General features: G+C 56.4%; 1 protein-coding gene across 1 annotated transcript in view; it reads left to right on the forward strand.

Moving 5' to 3' along the window:
• The window catches only part of LOC105984372 (chromosome unknown open reading frame, human C1orf198), an 11,474-nt gene extending 6,709 nt beyond the window's left edge, over positions 1 to 4,765 (forward strand). The window contains exons 2-3 of the mRNA XM_013014550.1: positions 1,819 to 2,319; positions 4,282 to 4,765. Coding sequence (XP_012870004.1) covers positions 1,825 to 2,319; positions 4,282 to 4,338 — 552 coding nt within the window. The 5' untranslated portion in view covers positions 1,819 to 1,824 and the 3' untranslated portion in view covers positions 4,339 to 4,765. The remainder of the gene's footprint in view (positions 1 to 1,818; positions 2,320 to 4,281) is intronic.
• Positions 4,766 to 13,041: the final 8,276 nt, after the last annotated feature.

Below are 13,041 nucleotides of genomic sequence, written 5' to 3' on the forward strand. Positions count from 1 at the left end.
AGGGAGCCGGGGTCGGGGGGGGCAGGGGTGAGAGGTGTGCCCCAGGGTCTCAGGGAGCTGGGGTGGGGGGGCAGGGGTGGGAGCCCCGGGGGGGGCAGGGGGAAGGGGTGGGAGGTGTGCCCCTGGGGTCTCTGTCACAGGCTGGATTCAGTTGACTGCCATTCCAGTCTTGTCTGGAGGGTTCCAGAGTCCTTGCTACCCCATTGTCATTGGTCCAGCCTGGTGGGGGTCTTTCTCCAAGGGCAGCTTTGGCCCTTCATCATAAAGAGGTTCTGCCCAGTCCTGTCCTTCCTGGGTCTCAGGGTGATTGCAGCTTGAGCACAGAGAGAACAGCTGAGAGCAGACAGCATGGTGGCCAGGAAGGGAGCCTGGCATGCCCAGCAGATGCGGCTTTTGAAAACCTCTTTCAGGTCCTGCCCAGCCCTTGGAGGTTGCATCATGCGGATGCAGGGGCTGAACCGGGAGTAGGGAAGCTTGAGGAGGAGGAGGAGGAGGAGGAGGAGGAGGAGGAGGGTGGCTCTGGTGTTGATGAGTCACATCCTGGACTGCTGACGTCCACAGAGAAGCTTGTGACATAGACAGGGTCTTTCTGGTAGAAAACGTCAGCCAGGTCTGACCATCCTCGCCCAGCCCCTCGCCCGCCCTCTCACAGTTTTCTAGGGCTGACCACCAAGGAAAAGTTGAGGCCCAGCCTCTGGGCAGCCCTCTTGCCCACATGGAGGGCATCTGGGTCTTAACTTCTCTGTTAGTAAACCTGCTCCTGGTGTTTTAAACAACTGTTTTTAGTGTCTTGGTGTTGGAACTCCAGACCTTGGGTTTGCCAGACAGGTGCTCTACCACTTGAGCTCTGGTCCCTGTCCTTTCGCTTTTAGTTTATTTTCACATAGTGTCTTAACTTTTCCTGGGGTGGTCTCTGATCTCCACCCCACCTTTCTACCTCTGCTAGATAAAGCAGCCGGTCCACAGGCCTGGGCTCACTGAGCCTGTTATTATAAAGGTGAGGTACAGAGAAGTTACAGTTACAAAGGTCAGGTAAGGAGTGCATTTCTCATTTTCTCCCAGTAAGTTGTGTAGATCACTGTCAACATAGTGTCTAGTGAGATCACTGCCACATTGTTCTCCCTTTGTTCCACCATTTCCAAAACAAATAAACTTACTTGTAAGACAAAAGGTACAGGAAACAAAAATAACAAAGGAGAAAAGCACAAAAAAGTACAATGTAGTGAAAATCCTCTTGTTTCCATTTCTTGGAAGTTCATTTCCATAAGCATTTTATATGACAGAATGCACATAGCTGGTGAGCCTTTGGGATTGGGATTGGTTTAGAAAGGACAGAGTGGTAAATCGCTTGTCTGCCGATAGGGCCGATGCTGGCCTTGTGTCTGACCCCTTGTGAGACGCTCCATGCTTGGTTGATGTGCACAGCTCAGCAGGGTCAGGTTTGGAGGTCGCTGTGGGTGGCAGGACAGCTCTGGACCTAAAAGGCATCTGGTCTGTGCTGAAGTGGCCCCCAGGCTTTGGCCTCCAGGTGCGTCGCTGGCCACTGGCCCCTGCAGAGCCCAGGGCCCCTTGAGCCCAGTCAGGCCCAGCCTGCGGCAGCCCCTCTGCAAATGGGAGCCACTGGGGAGCCACTGGTGGCTGCTGATCATCATCCTGGAAGTGCACACGCAGTCCTGAAAACAGCCCCTCAGAACAGACCGAGTTCCGGCAGGGGACGGCAGTTTGTATGGGTGTGGATGTGTGCGGATGTGTGCATGCCATGCTGGGGAGGGCTGGCCCAGGGTTGTGCTGTCAGCTTTCTTTCCTTTCTCTCTGTAGAGTCAGATGGAGTTCAGCATCTCCTCCTTATCCATCCAGGAGCCGAGTGCGGGCGTCTCGGTCAGCGAGCCGCTGAGGCCTCCTGCCAAGGCTTCCCAGGGTGCGCCGGGCCTCAGGCCCCCCCAGGGCAGCCGGTCCTCCAGCCTGGATGCCCTGGGGCCCAGCAGGAAGGACGAGGAAGCGGCCTTCTGGAAGGTCAATGCGGAGCGCTCCCGGGAGGGGCCGGAGGCCCAGTTCCAGTCTCTGACCCCCAGCCAGATCAAGTCCATGGAGAAGGCAGAGAAGGCCTCTCCAGCCAGCTGCTGGCAGGAGCCAGCCCCGAAGGACCGGGAGGCCAAGGCCGCCCACCGGGAGCAGGTCCCATCCGGCACGGAAGGGGAGCAGGAGAGGCCACAGGCTGTCCCTGCTCCCGCTGACCCGGAGCCTGGGAGGAAGCTGCCGGCGCTTGGCGCCGGGCTGGAGGACGAAGACCGTCTGTTCTTGGAACCCACGCTGGCTCAGGTAGGCGCCCACCCCTGCGTGTACAACTGCCTGGGTGGCCACGGTGCCGTGTTCCCCTCCTCCCTCCTTTCCTCTTCCTCCTGTGAGCTCTGCCCACCCCTCTGTCCCCTTGCCTATGGGGAGTTCGGGGGGATGGAGGTCGGTGGGAGGAGGATGGACACCTGCCCAACCCAAGGGGGTCTGGAAAGAGGAAACCGCAGGTGGTGGTGTGGGAGCTGGCAGGCCCAGGCACAGACCAGGGCCCTGGGAAGGGATCCGACTCCAGCCTGTCCTGATGGGTGGGGTTAGGTACTGGTGCCCCAAAAAAAGAGTTGTCCAGGGCTGGGGCAGGAGGTGGGGGAGCAGGGAGGATGGAGTGCCTCTCCCCCCACCCCCAACCCCACACCCCAGAGCGCGGCTATGGCCTGATAAAAAGCGCAGCTACAGAGACAAGACTGAGCGTTTGTTTGTGACTTTAAATGATGCCAGTGTTGGAAGATGACACAAAATCAGGACAAGACAGGATGGCCATTGTTCCAGGGGAAAGGCAGCAGACTCAGAGGCCTCCGCCTCCCCTGGCCTGGGCAGCACCATGTTTTTGGTCTCCGTATCATTAGAGACCTTGCAGCTCTACGCAAGGCAATTGTGCTTTGTGACGCGCTTGTTGCCTGCACCGGAACATCTTCAATCAGACGTGTCAGAATTTCCTTTTTAAGGCTGAGTAATAAGCCTTAGCGTGCATCTGCCCCATTTTTTTTCATGAATTCACTCACCCACAGTGCTCCCATTGCGCGTGGCATGGCTCTGTCTTTGTGGAGCTGCCACGGGCCTCTGTGGCTGGGCCCTTTTCCTCTGCACCATTGGACACAGGACGCAGGACACAGGCTCCGGTCTCCCCTCCACTGGGCTTCCGTCTGCGCATCCCTGGTCACGCTTTCCGTGTGCTCCCCACGTAGCTGCCAGCTCTAGACTGGTCTGGAGGGGGCTCCCGGCTCTTCCTGTCCCCTGGCTCATTTTGAAAGCTTGGTGACTTTGCTGTTGAATTGTGGACATCTTCTAGCATCCCTCAGTGTGTGAGAGCGAAGAGCCCAAGGTGCTGGCTATGTCTAACCGTCCCCAAGAAAGGGAGCCTTGTGTCCTGACACCTTCTAGAACTTTCCTCCAGCCCTAACACTGACTGGCTCGCTCCGTTTCCCGCTGCCTAGGATGGCTGTTTTGTCCTGTTCTGTGCTTGTGCCTGCTCTGCTCTTCTCCCTGAGGAACGCTTGGTTTCGTGGCTGGGCCCTGGGAGGGAGACATTTACCCCGCACCCCGCTATCCTTGCTTGAGAAGGGGAGCCAGGTGACAGCCTAGCCCCAGGCGGACTTCAGGTCTGAGGGTGTGAATTTGGTGCAGAGGGAGATGGAGGATGTGGACGGGCTGTGGCCTCCTGGCTGGGGGCCCCACTCCCTCTGTCCACTGGGGCCCCCGTGTGTGGGAGGAGTGGTGGATGGAGGCTCCCGTGTGTGGGAGGAATGGTGGATGGAGGCCCCCGTGTGTGGGAGGAGCGGCCGGTGGAGGCTTCTGCATGTGGGAGGAGTGGTGGATGGAGGCCCCCGTGTGCGGGAGGAGTGGCTGGTGGAACCCGGTAGACACCCAGGCCCTCCAGGTGGGTCCCACCCCGCAGACCCAGAGGTCTGGGTTTGGGAGTGTACCCCAGCCTCCAAGGTGCTCAGAACTCCGCCCTAGGAAGTCCTTGCCACTTCTGCACTGACAGGTGTCCTCTTCTCACCATCCATGCCCTGTGTGGTCACAGGGCTGCAAGGGACTGGGACTGTGCCTGGAATTTGGGGTGATTTTCTGGTCTCCAGCACCAAGGTAAATTGAGGTCAGGGCCCTGAGACGGAATCAGACTATTTCATCTGGGTCATTCTAAATGAGATGCTGTTTTTAGACGGCGTGACTGTGAGCCGGGGCTCACTGCGTCGCCTCTGTTCCCTGCAGGTCAGCTCCAGCACGGTCGTCTTGAAGACAGGGTTCGATTTTCTGGACAACTGGTAAACAGGACGGCAGCGGAGACCCGAGCACGCCCCGCCCTGCGGCGCAGGCAGCGCCCCGAGACCGGCTCCCCTCTCTACACTTTCCTTAATTCTTTGCAAACTGGTAAATAGTGCCAGACTTTTTTTTTTCCTCTTTGGTAAAACCAGATATATGCTATTTTCAGTAATTTGATAGCAGAAGTTTTACACTTGGAATTTTTATAGTCCATTAGGAGTTTAATGTAAGTTCCTAGTTCTACCCAATTTTCCCCTCAAAGGAATTCTTTTCACTATTTACGAAAGTGGTGAACGTGACTCCATTTCCTCCTCTGCCCCTTCGCACGCTGTCTGTGCGTGGGGCTCCTTGCGCAGGTGACCACCTCCTAGTCCTCAGCTGCAAGGAGAGCTGCAGGGGCAGACGCCAAGGCTGAGGCTGCGCCCCCATCCATCCCCCCTCCCATCCACCCCTCCCTCATATCAGCTGGGAGCCTAAGCCTCCCCAACTTACTCAAAGGAGATCATTGTTTGGAGACAGTTGTATGTTTGAAAGTTTTACAACAACTTTCTCATGACTTTATGTCTGCTAAGCCACACTTAGCAGCCCGGCTCCATTTTGTACTAGATTCCCTGGAAGCTCTTGTTACGGCTGGCCATCCTTGGCTGTCCCTGGGCCAGCACTACAGGAGGGCTGCTGGTGGAGGGGGGCTTCCTCCCAAGGGCCCACCCCCACCCCCTGCCCCGTGGAAGCCACCCGCCACTCCCAGGCCTGCGGTTCACAGTGTGGGCACCAAGGCCAGGAGGAGGGGACCTTGCCTGGAGACCATGCCGGGCTTGGCCCCTCAACCCCCACACCACGCCTACCTGCGGGAGGTGCCAAGCCTGGGCAGGGCCTGCGCCACACCCTCCACACTCACCTGAAGCCTTAATGCCTGCGAGTCATGCCAGCAGGCAGAACCAAAAGCTGCCCTCTGTTTTTACTGCCTGTGTTGCACCGCCTTCCAAAATGGCTCCCAGAATGTTCTTTCTGGCTCGGAGGTAAAGCACACGGCAGGCCCCCTCTTCCCACCCCCAGAAGGACTTCTGCCAGCCCACGTTCATTTGGGCCTGCCCAGTGGCATGTGGCCCTCGGGCCTGGGTCTTGTCTCTTGCCCGGGAGCCCCGCTGCCACTTGGCAATCAAATTCCTTCTGTGCCATTGGAGGAGACTTGGTGTTCCACAGTTGGAAGGGAAGTGGAGCTTGAAATCCCAGGGGCTTGGCCTGCTCAACACCCGGTCCCTCAGCCATCCTCCCAGCCTGCACACCTGCTGGAGCCAGTCCTGCCCTCCACTGGCCAGCGCCACCTGCCTGCTCTCCCAGAGAGAGACTCGTCTCTGTCCACCTCAAACCTCCTGCCATCCTCAGTGCCAGGCGGTGTGAGTCCTCCCAGAGCCACTGTGCTCCGTGCCTTCCAGACCCGAGCCTGCTGGGCCGTGGTGTTTCTGCAGGGGGCGGGCTGCCAAGAGCACAGGCCGCGTCACACCCTCGCCAGGTTCCACACTCCTGAGGTGGCACGGGCCCCACCATGCCCGGCCTACCCACTGGGGGCACCTCCCGGGTCTGTGGCTGGGTGCCTGCTGGGAAGTTAAGCCCAGCCTTTGCCTTGTGTTCTCCTCTGTGGACCATGATGGAGCTTCTAGAGCGAGGAATGCAGATGCTTCAAGAGTGTGTCCGCTTTCCAGCCGCAGCCTGCATCAACTTCAGATCCCACCACACCACACCTCTGCATACCTCCTACAAAAGCTTTCTGAGAGGCGGCTCCACCACTGGCCTCTGGCCTGGGCCCTGGGTAGGGGTATGTGTGTGTGGAAGGGGGTCTCCCTACAGCCATTGCAGCCCAAATGCCTGGGATGATCTCTCTCTTTGCACCTCCCTTTCTTGGATACACATTTTCAAAAGTGATACATTCTTACTGATGGCTTATAACTTGACCATATTTTGTATTAACTAGCCTTTAATAAAGCTGTTTTAAAAATTTGAATTTTTTAAAGTTCTAGTTATTTTTTTAATTCTAGTTCTCTACACATTCCTAGAGGAAGGTCTGCTCTTGGTCTCTGCTTACCCAACAGCTCATCAAACCTACTTGGCAGTTGAGTGCGGGAAAAGAAGCTTTCACACTAGTGAAAAGCCACGCCCACGGTGCTGGCCTTGCAGGGGGTAAGGGTGGGGGTGAATGAAGGCTGGGGTGCACCTGCCCTGCGCAGGTCCCATGCCAGGTGGCTGAGCCAAGCACTGCGGTCCTGAGAGATTCATGCCAGTGAGCCTGGCCCTCCACACCTGTGTGAGACCAGTTTGAGTTTTTGTTTTTGAGTTTTGGGATTTGAACAGGGCTCCATGATTGCTAGGCAGGTGCTCTACCAGCCTGGACAGGACCCTCCTATTAATGCTTTCCACATAGCTTTTGCCACCAGCTACATGGTGCAAGCCACCCCACCCAGCTCTCAGCTGAGATGAGAATCTCCCAAATTTTTGCCCTGGCTGGCCCCAAACCACAGTGCTCTTGATTTCTACCTCTAGGAAACATCCTAGTAGCTAGGATTATGCGTGTCAGTCACTGATGCCAGGCTGTGTTTTGGTTTGTGGTAGAAGAAATTAAAAAAACCAAGCCAGGCATACATATCCTGTCCAAGTGGTAAATGGCCAACTTCAGAGAATTTTTTAGGTATCAGTTCCAGCAAATAGACATTTGAAATATAATCCCCACCCGGTGCCAGTGGCTCATGCCTGTCATCCTAGCTAGTCAGGAGGCTGAGATCTGAGGATCATGGTTCAGAGCCAACCAGGCAAGAAAGTCCGTGAGACTTATCTCCAATTAACCTCCAGAAAACCAGAAGTGGCGCTGTCACTCAAGTGGTAGAGCACTATCCTTGAGCTGAAGAGCTGAGGGGCAGCGTTGAGTTCAAGCTCCATATCTGACCAAAAAAATAAATAAACCCCTGCTCCTATGTGGCTTCCTTGGGGATGCTGCCCAGGAGCTGGGGTCTGGGATGGAGCCAGGATCCTGGATGGGTCCAGGGCCTGGCAAGATCACTGCCTGCCCTCCACTGGCAGCATGTAGTGGGATCCGTGTAGGCCACACCCCCGAGGTCCTCACATCACTCAGGGAGTGCTGGTTCCAGGTGCCTGCACCACAGAATGGCCGGGACCTGTTCTGCTCCCCGCACCCAGGCCCCCGGCAGGCCATGCAGGGAGAATAGGCAAACCTGTGGGAGAGGGAAGCATTCTGGCTGTTTCTAAATGGGGTGGGGCTACTGTACGTCCACTGTGGGTTCTGAGGACGCACAAACAACTGGCCAGGGCCATGCCCAGTGCCGGCCCCACATGCGCCCCTCGCTCTCCACGCCCTGCCTCCTGGGGCTGGGGGAGGGCCTCCCTCAGGTGAAGGCTGTGACCTTCAGTTTCACCCTAGGCTGTGAGTAAGCAGGGGCAGGAGAAACCTGTGGCACAGGGGATTCTAGGACCTTCTGCTAACTGGGGGCTCTCCCCCCTCTGTGGGGTCAGCCCAAGCCGCATCCAAGGCAGGCGTCTGGAGGAGGAGCAGGAGGCACCAGGGCTGTTCATGTCCTGGGTCCTCGGTGTCCCCCACGGCCTGGTCCACTGGCTCCCCAGGGCCCGATATCCTTGGGGGGTCTCTCCCCAGTTTCAGGCCCATGTGGTGCCGTTGCCGGCACTCCTGTTACTGTGTGTGTGTGTTTAGGAGGTGTCACAGGCGAGGTGTGGTCTGGATTCGCTCACATCCCCCACTGCCCCCCCTCTCATGCCCAGCCTCCAGCCTGACCTGCTCAGTGCTCCCTCTGGGCACGTCCTGCGCCCGGCGGGCCGAGCTGGCCAGGGAGGGGCAGCAGATGCTGATGCTGGTTGAGAAGCGCTGGTGCTAGAGGGGGTCCCGGGGACCTGGTCTCTGTGCTCCCCCCTTCTCCCCCTGTAGCTCTGCCTGGGACCTTGTCTGTCTTGTACCAGGTAGACGAATGGTCTCTAGGCCCCAGGAGGCCGGCAGAGTGGCCACCTCCTCCCAGGAAGGAACCACGGTCCTGGCATTCGCAGCCTGCGCTTACCCTGGCGTTGGGTGACCCTCGGACAGGCCTGCGGTTCTGGACCACCCACCTCTTTCCTTCGCGTCCAGCATCCCTGGGAGCTCCAGCCCAGCCCTCCGCATGGCCGAACCACCCTCTCACCTCTCTCCTGCCTCCTGTTATGTCTCCCACCCAGGCCGGAGGGTGAGGGGCTCAGGTGCCCCACCAAGTTCCTAAGCACCCGTGGAGCATCACCTCACTCCTCTGTCCTCTCAGCTGTAATCTAAGAGAAACAGTGGCTCTGTGACGTGGGTTGGGAGGAAAGGAGTGAGGCGGACACAGGATCCGGGCCTGGCTCTTGCTGCTGTGAGTGGCCTTGTGTCTGGCAGCCTGCAGCCTGCACTCCCCTGCCCCTGTGTGACTCCACGCGGGCAGCTTGGAGAGCCTCCGAACCCATCTTTCCCAGTATGTGCAAGTCGGAAATGCAGCCAGATGTCTAGGACGTGATGGGAGCCAGGTTTCCAAGGTCCCCGCCCCATTCCACCCGTCCAGCGGGTCTCCGCTTCTGCCCTGACTTGCCATCCAGCTGGTGACTCATGTAGCTATTTTTGAATTTTCTAGATTCAACCTTAATAACAATGGACACCGATGATGGTCTCTGCTCTAGGGTCTTCATGGCCCATATAGCACAAGGCCCCTTGCGTGCATGCATATGTGGGTGTATGAGCAGCCAGGGCTGGGATGCCATGTTCCACATGTGGTGGGCATGTGGCCTGCTCAGTCCCCTCCCCCTCCAGGCTGCATGGTGCTGTGTGGTCACCACACCCACGGCAGGGCAGGGCAGGGGCCAGCATCCCCACTTCCCTGCCTGCAGAGTGAGCCTGGGATTCCCTGGATCACTCTCCCTACCAAAGGCAAGGCTCTGAGTTCAAATCCCAGTGCCCCTCAAAATAAGATATAAAGAGAGGTAGAGAGAGACTAGGAAACTTATGTGCTTCCCACCTCTTTCTTTTGTGGAGAATAAGAGTCGACATCAACTCCACACTCTTGAGGGTACCAGGGGGTGCTGGGCAACCTGGGCCTTGGTCTTTCTGTCTTCACATGCAGAGGCAGGAAGGAAGCCAGGCTTCTTCTGCCCCAGTTCAGTTCTTTCCAGGAACGTAATCCTATTTGTCCTGATGAAGGGCCTTTCTTAAAACTCCACCCCATTCTCCATTATTTCACAGACGCATGGTGTCCGGCTCCCTCCTGTGCGATGCACACGTGCTGACCATGTGCATTGTTCCATCTGTGTGCGTGCCTCAATCAGCTGCCACACACTTCCTCAGCACCGGGAGAGGGGCTGTGCGTGCTGGTGGTTTGGTTTGGCTCAGGAACAGCTTCATCCCGGGAGCGCAGCCAACAGTGACAGCAGTGTCCCCATCCACGCCAAGACTGAAATGAGTGATGCCAGGACACAGCAATGTGCATGCGTGGGACGGAACTCGGGTGGGAGACGGTGTGAGCACAACCTCGCTCATGACACTGGTTAAGAATGATGTGCGGGCTTAATTCAGGATCTTCACCTTGGCTGAGGGGAGTCCAGTGAGGCAGGCAGCCAGACAAAGGCCTGTCATCGGACAGCAGACATGGTTAGCAGGGGCCCTGGCAAGGCTGTCCGTCCACAGGACATGCCCGGTCCCTGCACTGCCAGGTGACAGGCCTGCAAGCTCAGGACCCTGACAGACGTCACTTACCCTGCAAGGTGCTGTCAGCAGGGGAGAGGCCCTGGGAGAGGATGGGAGCAGGAAGAAGGGAGAAGCCCTCGTCTGACAGGGGGCAGCAGCTGACAGGTATAATGGCAGCGAGTTAGCCTAGTACTTCAGCAGACCCTTGGCACACCGAGGCAGGGCAACACCTTGTCTAGACTCCAGGATCCAGTAGTCAGGGTGGCACATGAACAGATCCAGGATCCAGGGAGGTGGTGATGTGTTAGCTGGACTCCAGGGTCCTGGACAAAAGCTGACATTTACTGTCTTTGAGGGGGGCTGGACACCGGTGTAGGTCAGAAAAGACCTGGGAGTGACCTATTTTAGGTCTAGAGTCTTAGCTGTATCTGCACAATCTTCTTTGGGTACTGCACTGTTCCATTTTCTGGTTTAGGGCAGGAGCATCGTAAGGGGATATGTTAGTACACAACTAAGACTCTAGACTGAAAATAGCCAGTGTACTCCAGATTTTCTGGTGAGCAGAGGGTGAAGGAAGATGAGCCCTAAAATAATGCTGCCAGGGCCTCTTCACAAAACCTAAACAAAGACTCCAAAGTGCCCAGCTGGTTTTGAATTTCCTAACAGAGCTCAAAAATATTTATAGAAATACAAAAATACTTAGCAATCAAGGAAAAACTCATATCATCTGGCAATCAATTAAAAGATGACCAGTCATGCAAAGAAACAGGAACCTATATTCAGATTGAGGGGGAAATCAATCCATAGGAACTGGCCCCGAGCTTACTCAGATTGTCAGTTCAGTAGACAAAGACATGAAAACAGCCACTGGGAATCAGGAAGCCAGAGGGCAGAGGGCGCATGCTGAGGAGAGATGGAGCAGAGGTGGAAGAACTCAAACTGAGGGGCGAAACCTACAATGGTTTAGATAAGAAATGCACAGAGTGGAATTAAGAGCAGATTAGACACGAGAGGGGGGAAAAAAGCAGTAAACAGGAAAAGAAGCTACATAATAAGACTGAGCACAGGGACTAAGAAATACAAGAAATGAGAAGATGAGCTGGGATTAGCTTCCAGACGCTGGGTGCTGGTGGCTCATGCCTGTAATCCTAGCTACTCAGGAGGCTGAGACCTGAGGATCGAGGTTCAAAGCCAGCCTGGACACAAAAGTCTGTGAGACTCTTATCTCCAATTAACCACTCAGAAAACCAGAAGTGGTGCTGTGGCTCAAGTGGTAGAGCACTTGCCTTGACTGAAGAGCTCAGGGACAGTGCCCAGGCCCAGCGTTCAAGCCCCAAAACCGACAAAATAAAATAGCTTCCAGAGTCTTCCATGTGCACCACCAAATCTACCCAGCAGAAAGCAGAGATGTGAAGCAAAAGTATCTGAAGGAGACATGACTGAACAATTGCAGAATTTAATAAAAATCATTAAAAACCTCACAAATCTGGGGCTGGGAAGATGGCTCAGTGGTAGAGCGCTTGCCTTGCATGCCTGAGGTCCTGGGTTTGATTCCTGAGCACCACATAAGCAAAAAGAAAAAAGCCGGAAATGGCACTGTGGCTCAAGTGGTAGAGCACTAGCCTTGAGCTGAAGAGCTGAGGGACAGAGCCCAGGTCCAGAGTTCAGGCCCCACGACCTGACCCAAACACACACACACACACACACACACACACACAAAGTCATTAAATAAAGTGGGACAATTTTTTAAAAAGAAGAAGAAGGAATAACATCTTTAAGCCTTGATAGACAAAAAAGCAATCTAGAAATCCATATTCTATATCCAGGTTCTGGAGCGTGGCTCAAGTGGTAGAATACCTGCCTAGCATGCAAGAGATGCTGAGGCCACACACCAGCACCACCAGAGGAAGGGACTAGACACTGTGTCTGCTGCATGTAGATGCCACTGCCCGTGTGCCCAGTGTCTCGTGTGAGCATTGACCTCCACTGTGAGCAATATGGGAACTGATGACAGTGGAAACTGACCAGGCTGCGCAGAGGCCTTGGGCTTCGGTGTGGTTGTTGGGGTGGAGACAAAGGGAGGAGAGCAGAGGGAATGTGCTCCCTCCCTCCTTGGCACTTGCCCCACGGTGGCTGAATGAGGGAATCAGGGAATGGGGAGATACCTTAGCTCTCTGCTCCTCCTTAGTCTCCATAATCTAACAAGACCAGGTCCTCCCCTGCCCAGGCTTCCAGGCCCCAGAAAGGCTGCATGGTGACTCAGTGGAGGTCTTGCAGCACATGGCCGGGCCTTCCAGGCTCGAGGACACAGGGCTCCAGAGGCTAAAGCCAATACCACATCCACCGGGGATGACGGCACGCTGCCCCTGCCCTTCCCTTGGAGGAAAAACCCTTCTTGCTGCTGCTGCTGCTGCTGCTGCATCGTGGGCCAAGATGCAGAGCCACCCTGAGCCGTGGCTTCCATCAAAGCGCTATCCCAGACCAAGTTGTCTCCCCTTTCCCTCCCCCTTCCTCCCTCCCTCTAGAAAGGCACTGTGGAGTGGCTGGAAGAGGCGCAGGCCCCAGCAGAGTTGGGAGCCAACACCACCCAGGCATTCACAGCCCTGGTGACAGGCGCCTCTCTGCTAGTTCTTGGCAGACTGTCTTGGCCCTCCACAGAATGGGGCTTTGTGTCCAGGAAGAATCCGGTGCACTGGATAGGGCTGGCGCCACACCCCCGGCACACCTGCCAGGGGTCCTGTGAAGCTGGCCTTCAGCTCTGCACAGGATGCAGAGCTGAAGTGGATCGCTGCCAGCAGGCTGAGAATTTCAGATATGGGCTACAGGTTCTGAGGCTCCCTGCGGGGGGTGGGGGGGTGGACCCCAGGGATTCCACCTGGGGACCTGAGGACCCACTTCACCATGCGCTGTGCGTATCTTGACTGCAGGGCGGGGTGGACACTGGGCCTGGGGAAGCCATGCGGGGCAGCGGGACCTCTGCATCTGGCCAGAGGAGCCAAAATGCCCTT

The sequence above is a fragment of the Dipodomys ordii genome, unplaced genomic scaffold, assembly GCF_000151885.1.
Source record: "Dipodomys ordii isolate 6190 unplaced genomic scaffold, Dord_2.0 Scaffold24, whole genome shotgun sequence".
In the NCBI taxonomy this organism is placed as follows: domain Eukaryota; kingdom Metazoa; phylum Chordata; class Mammalia; order Rodentia; family Heteromyidae; genus Dipodomys; species Dipodomys ordii.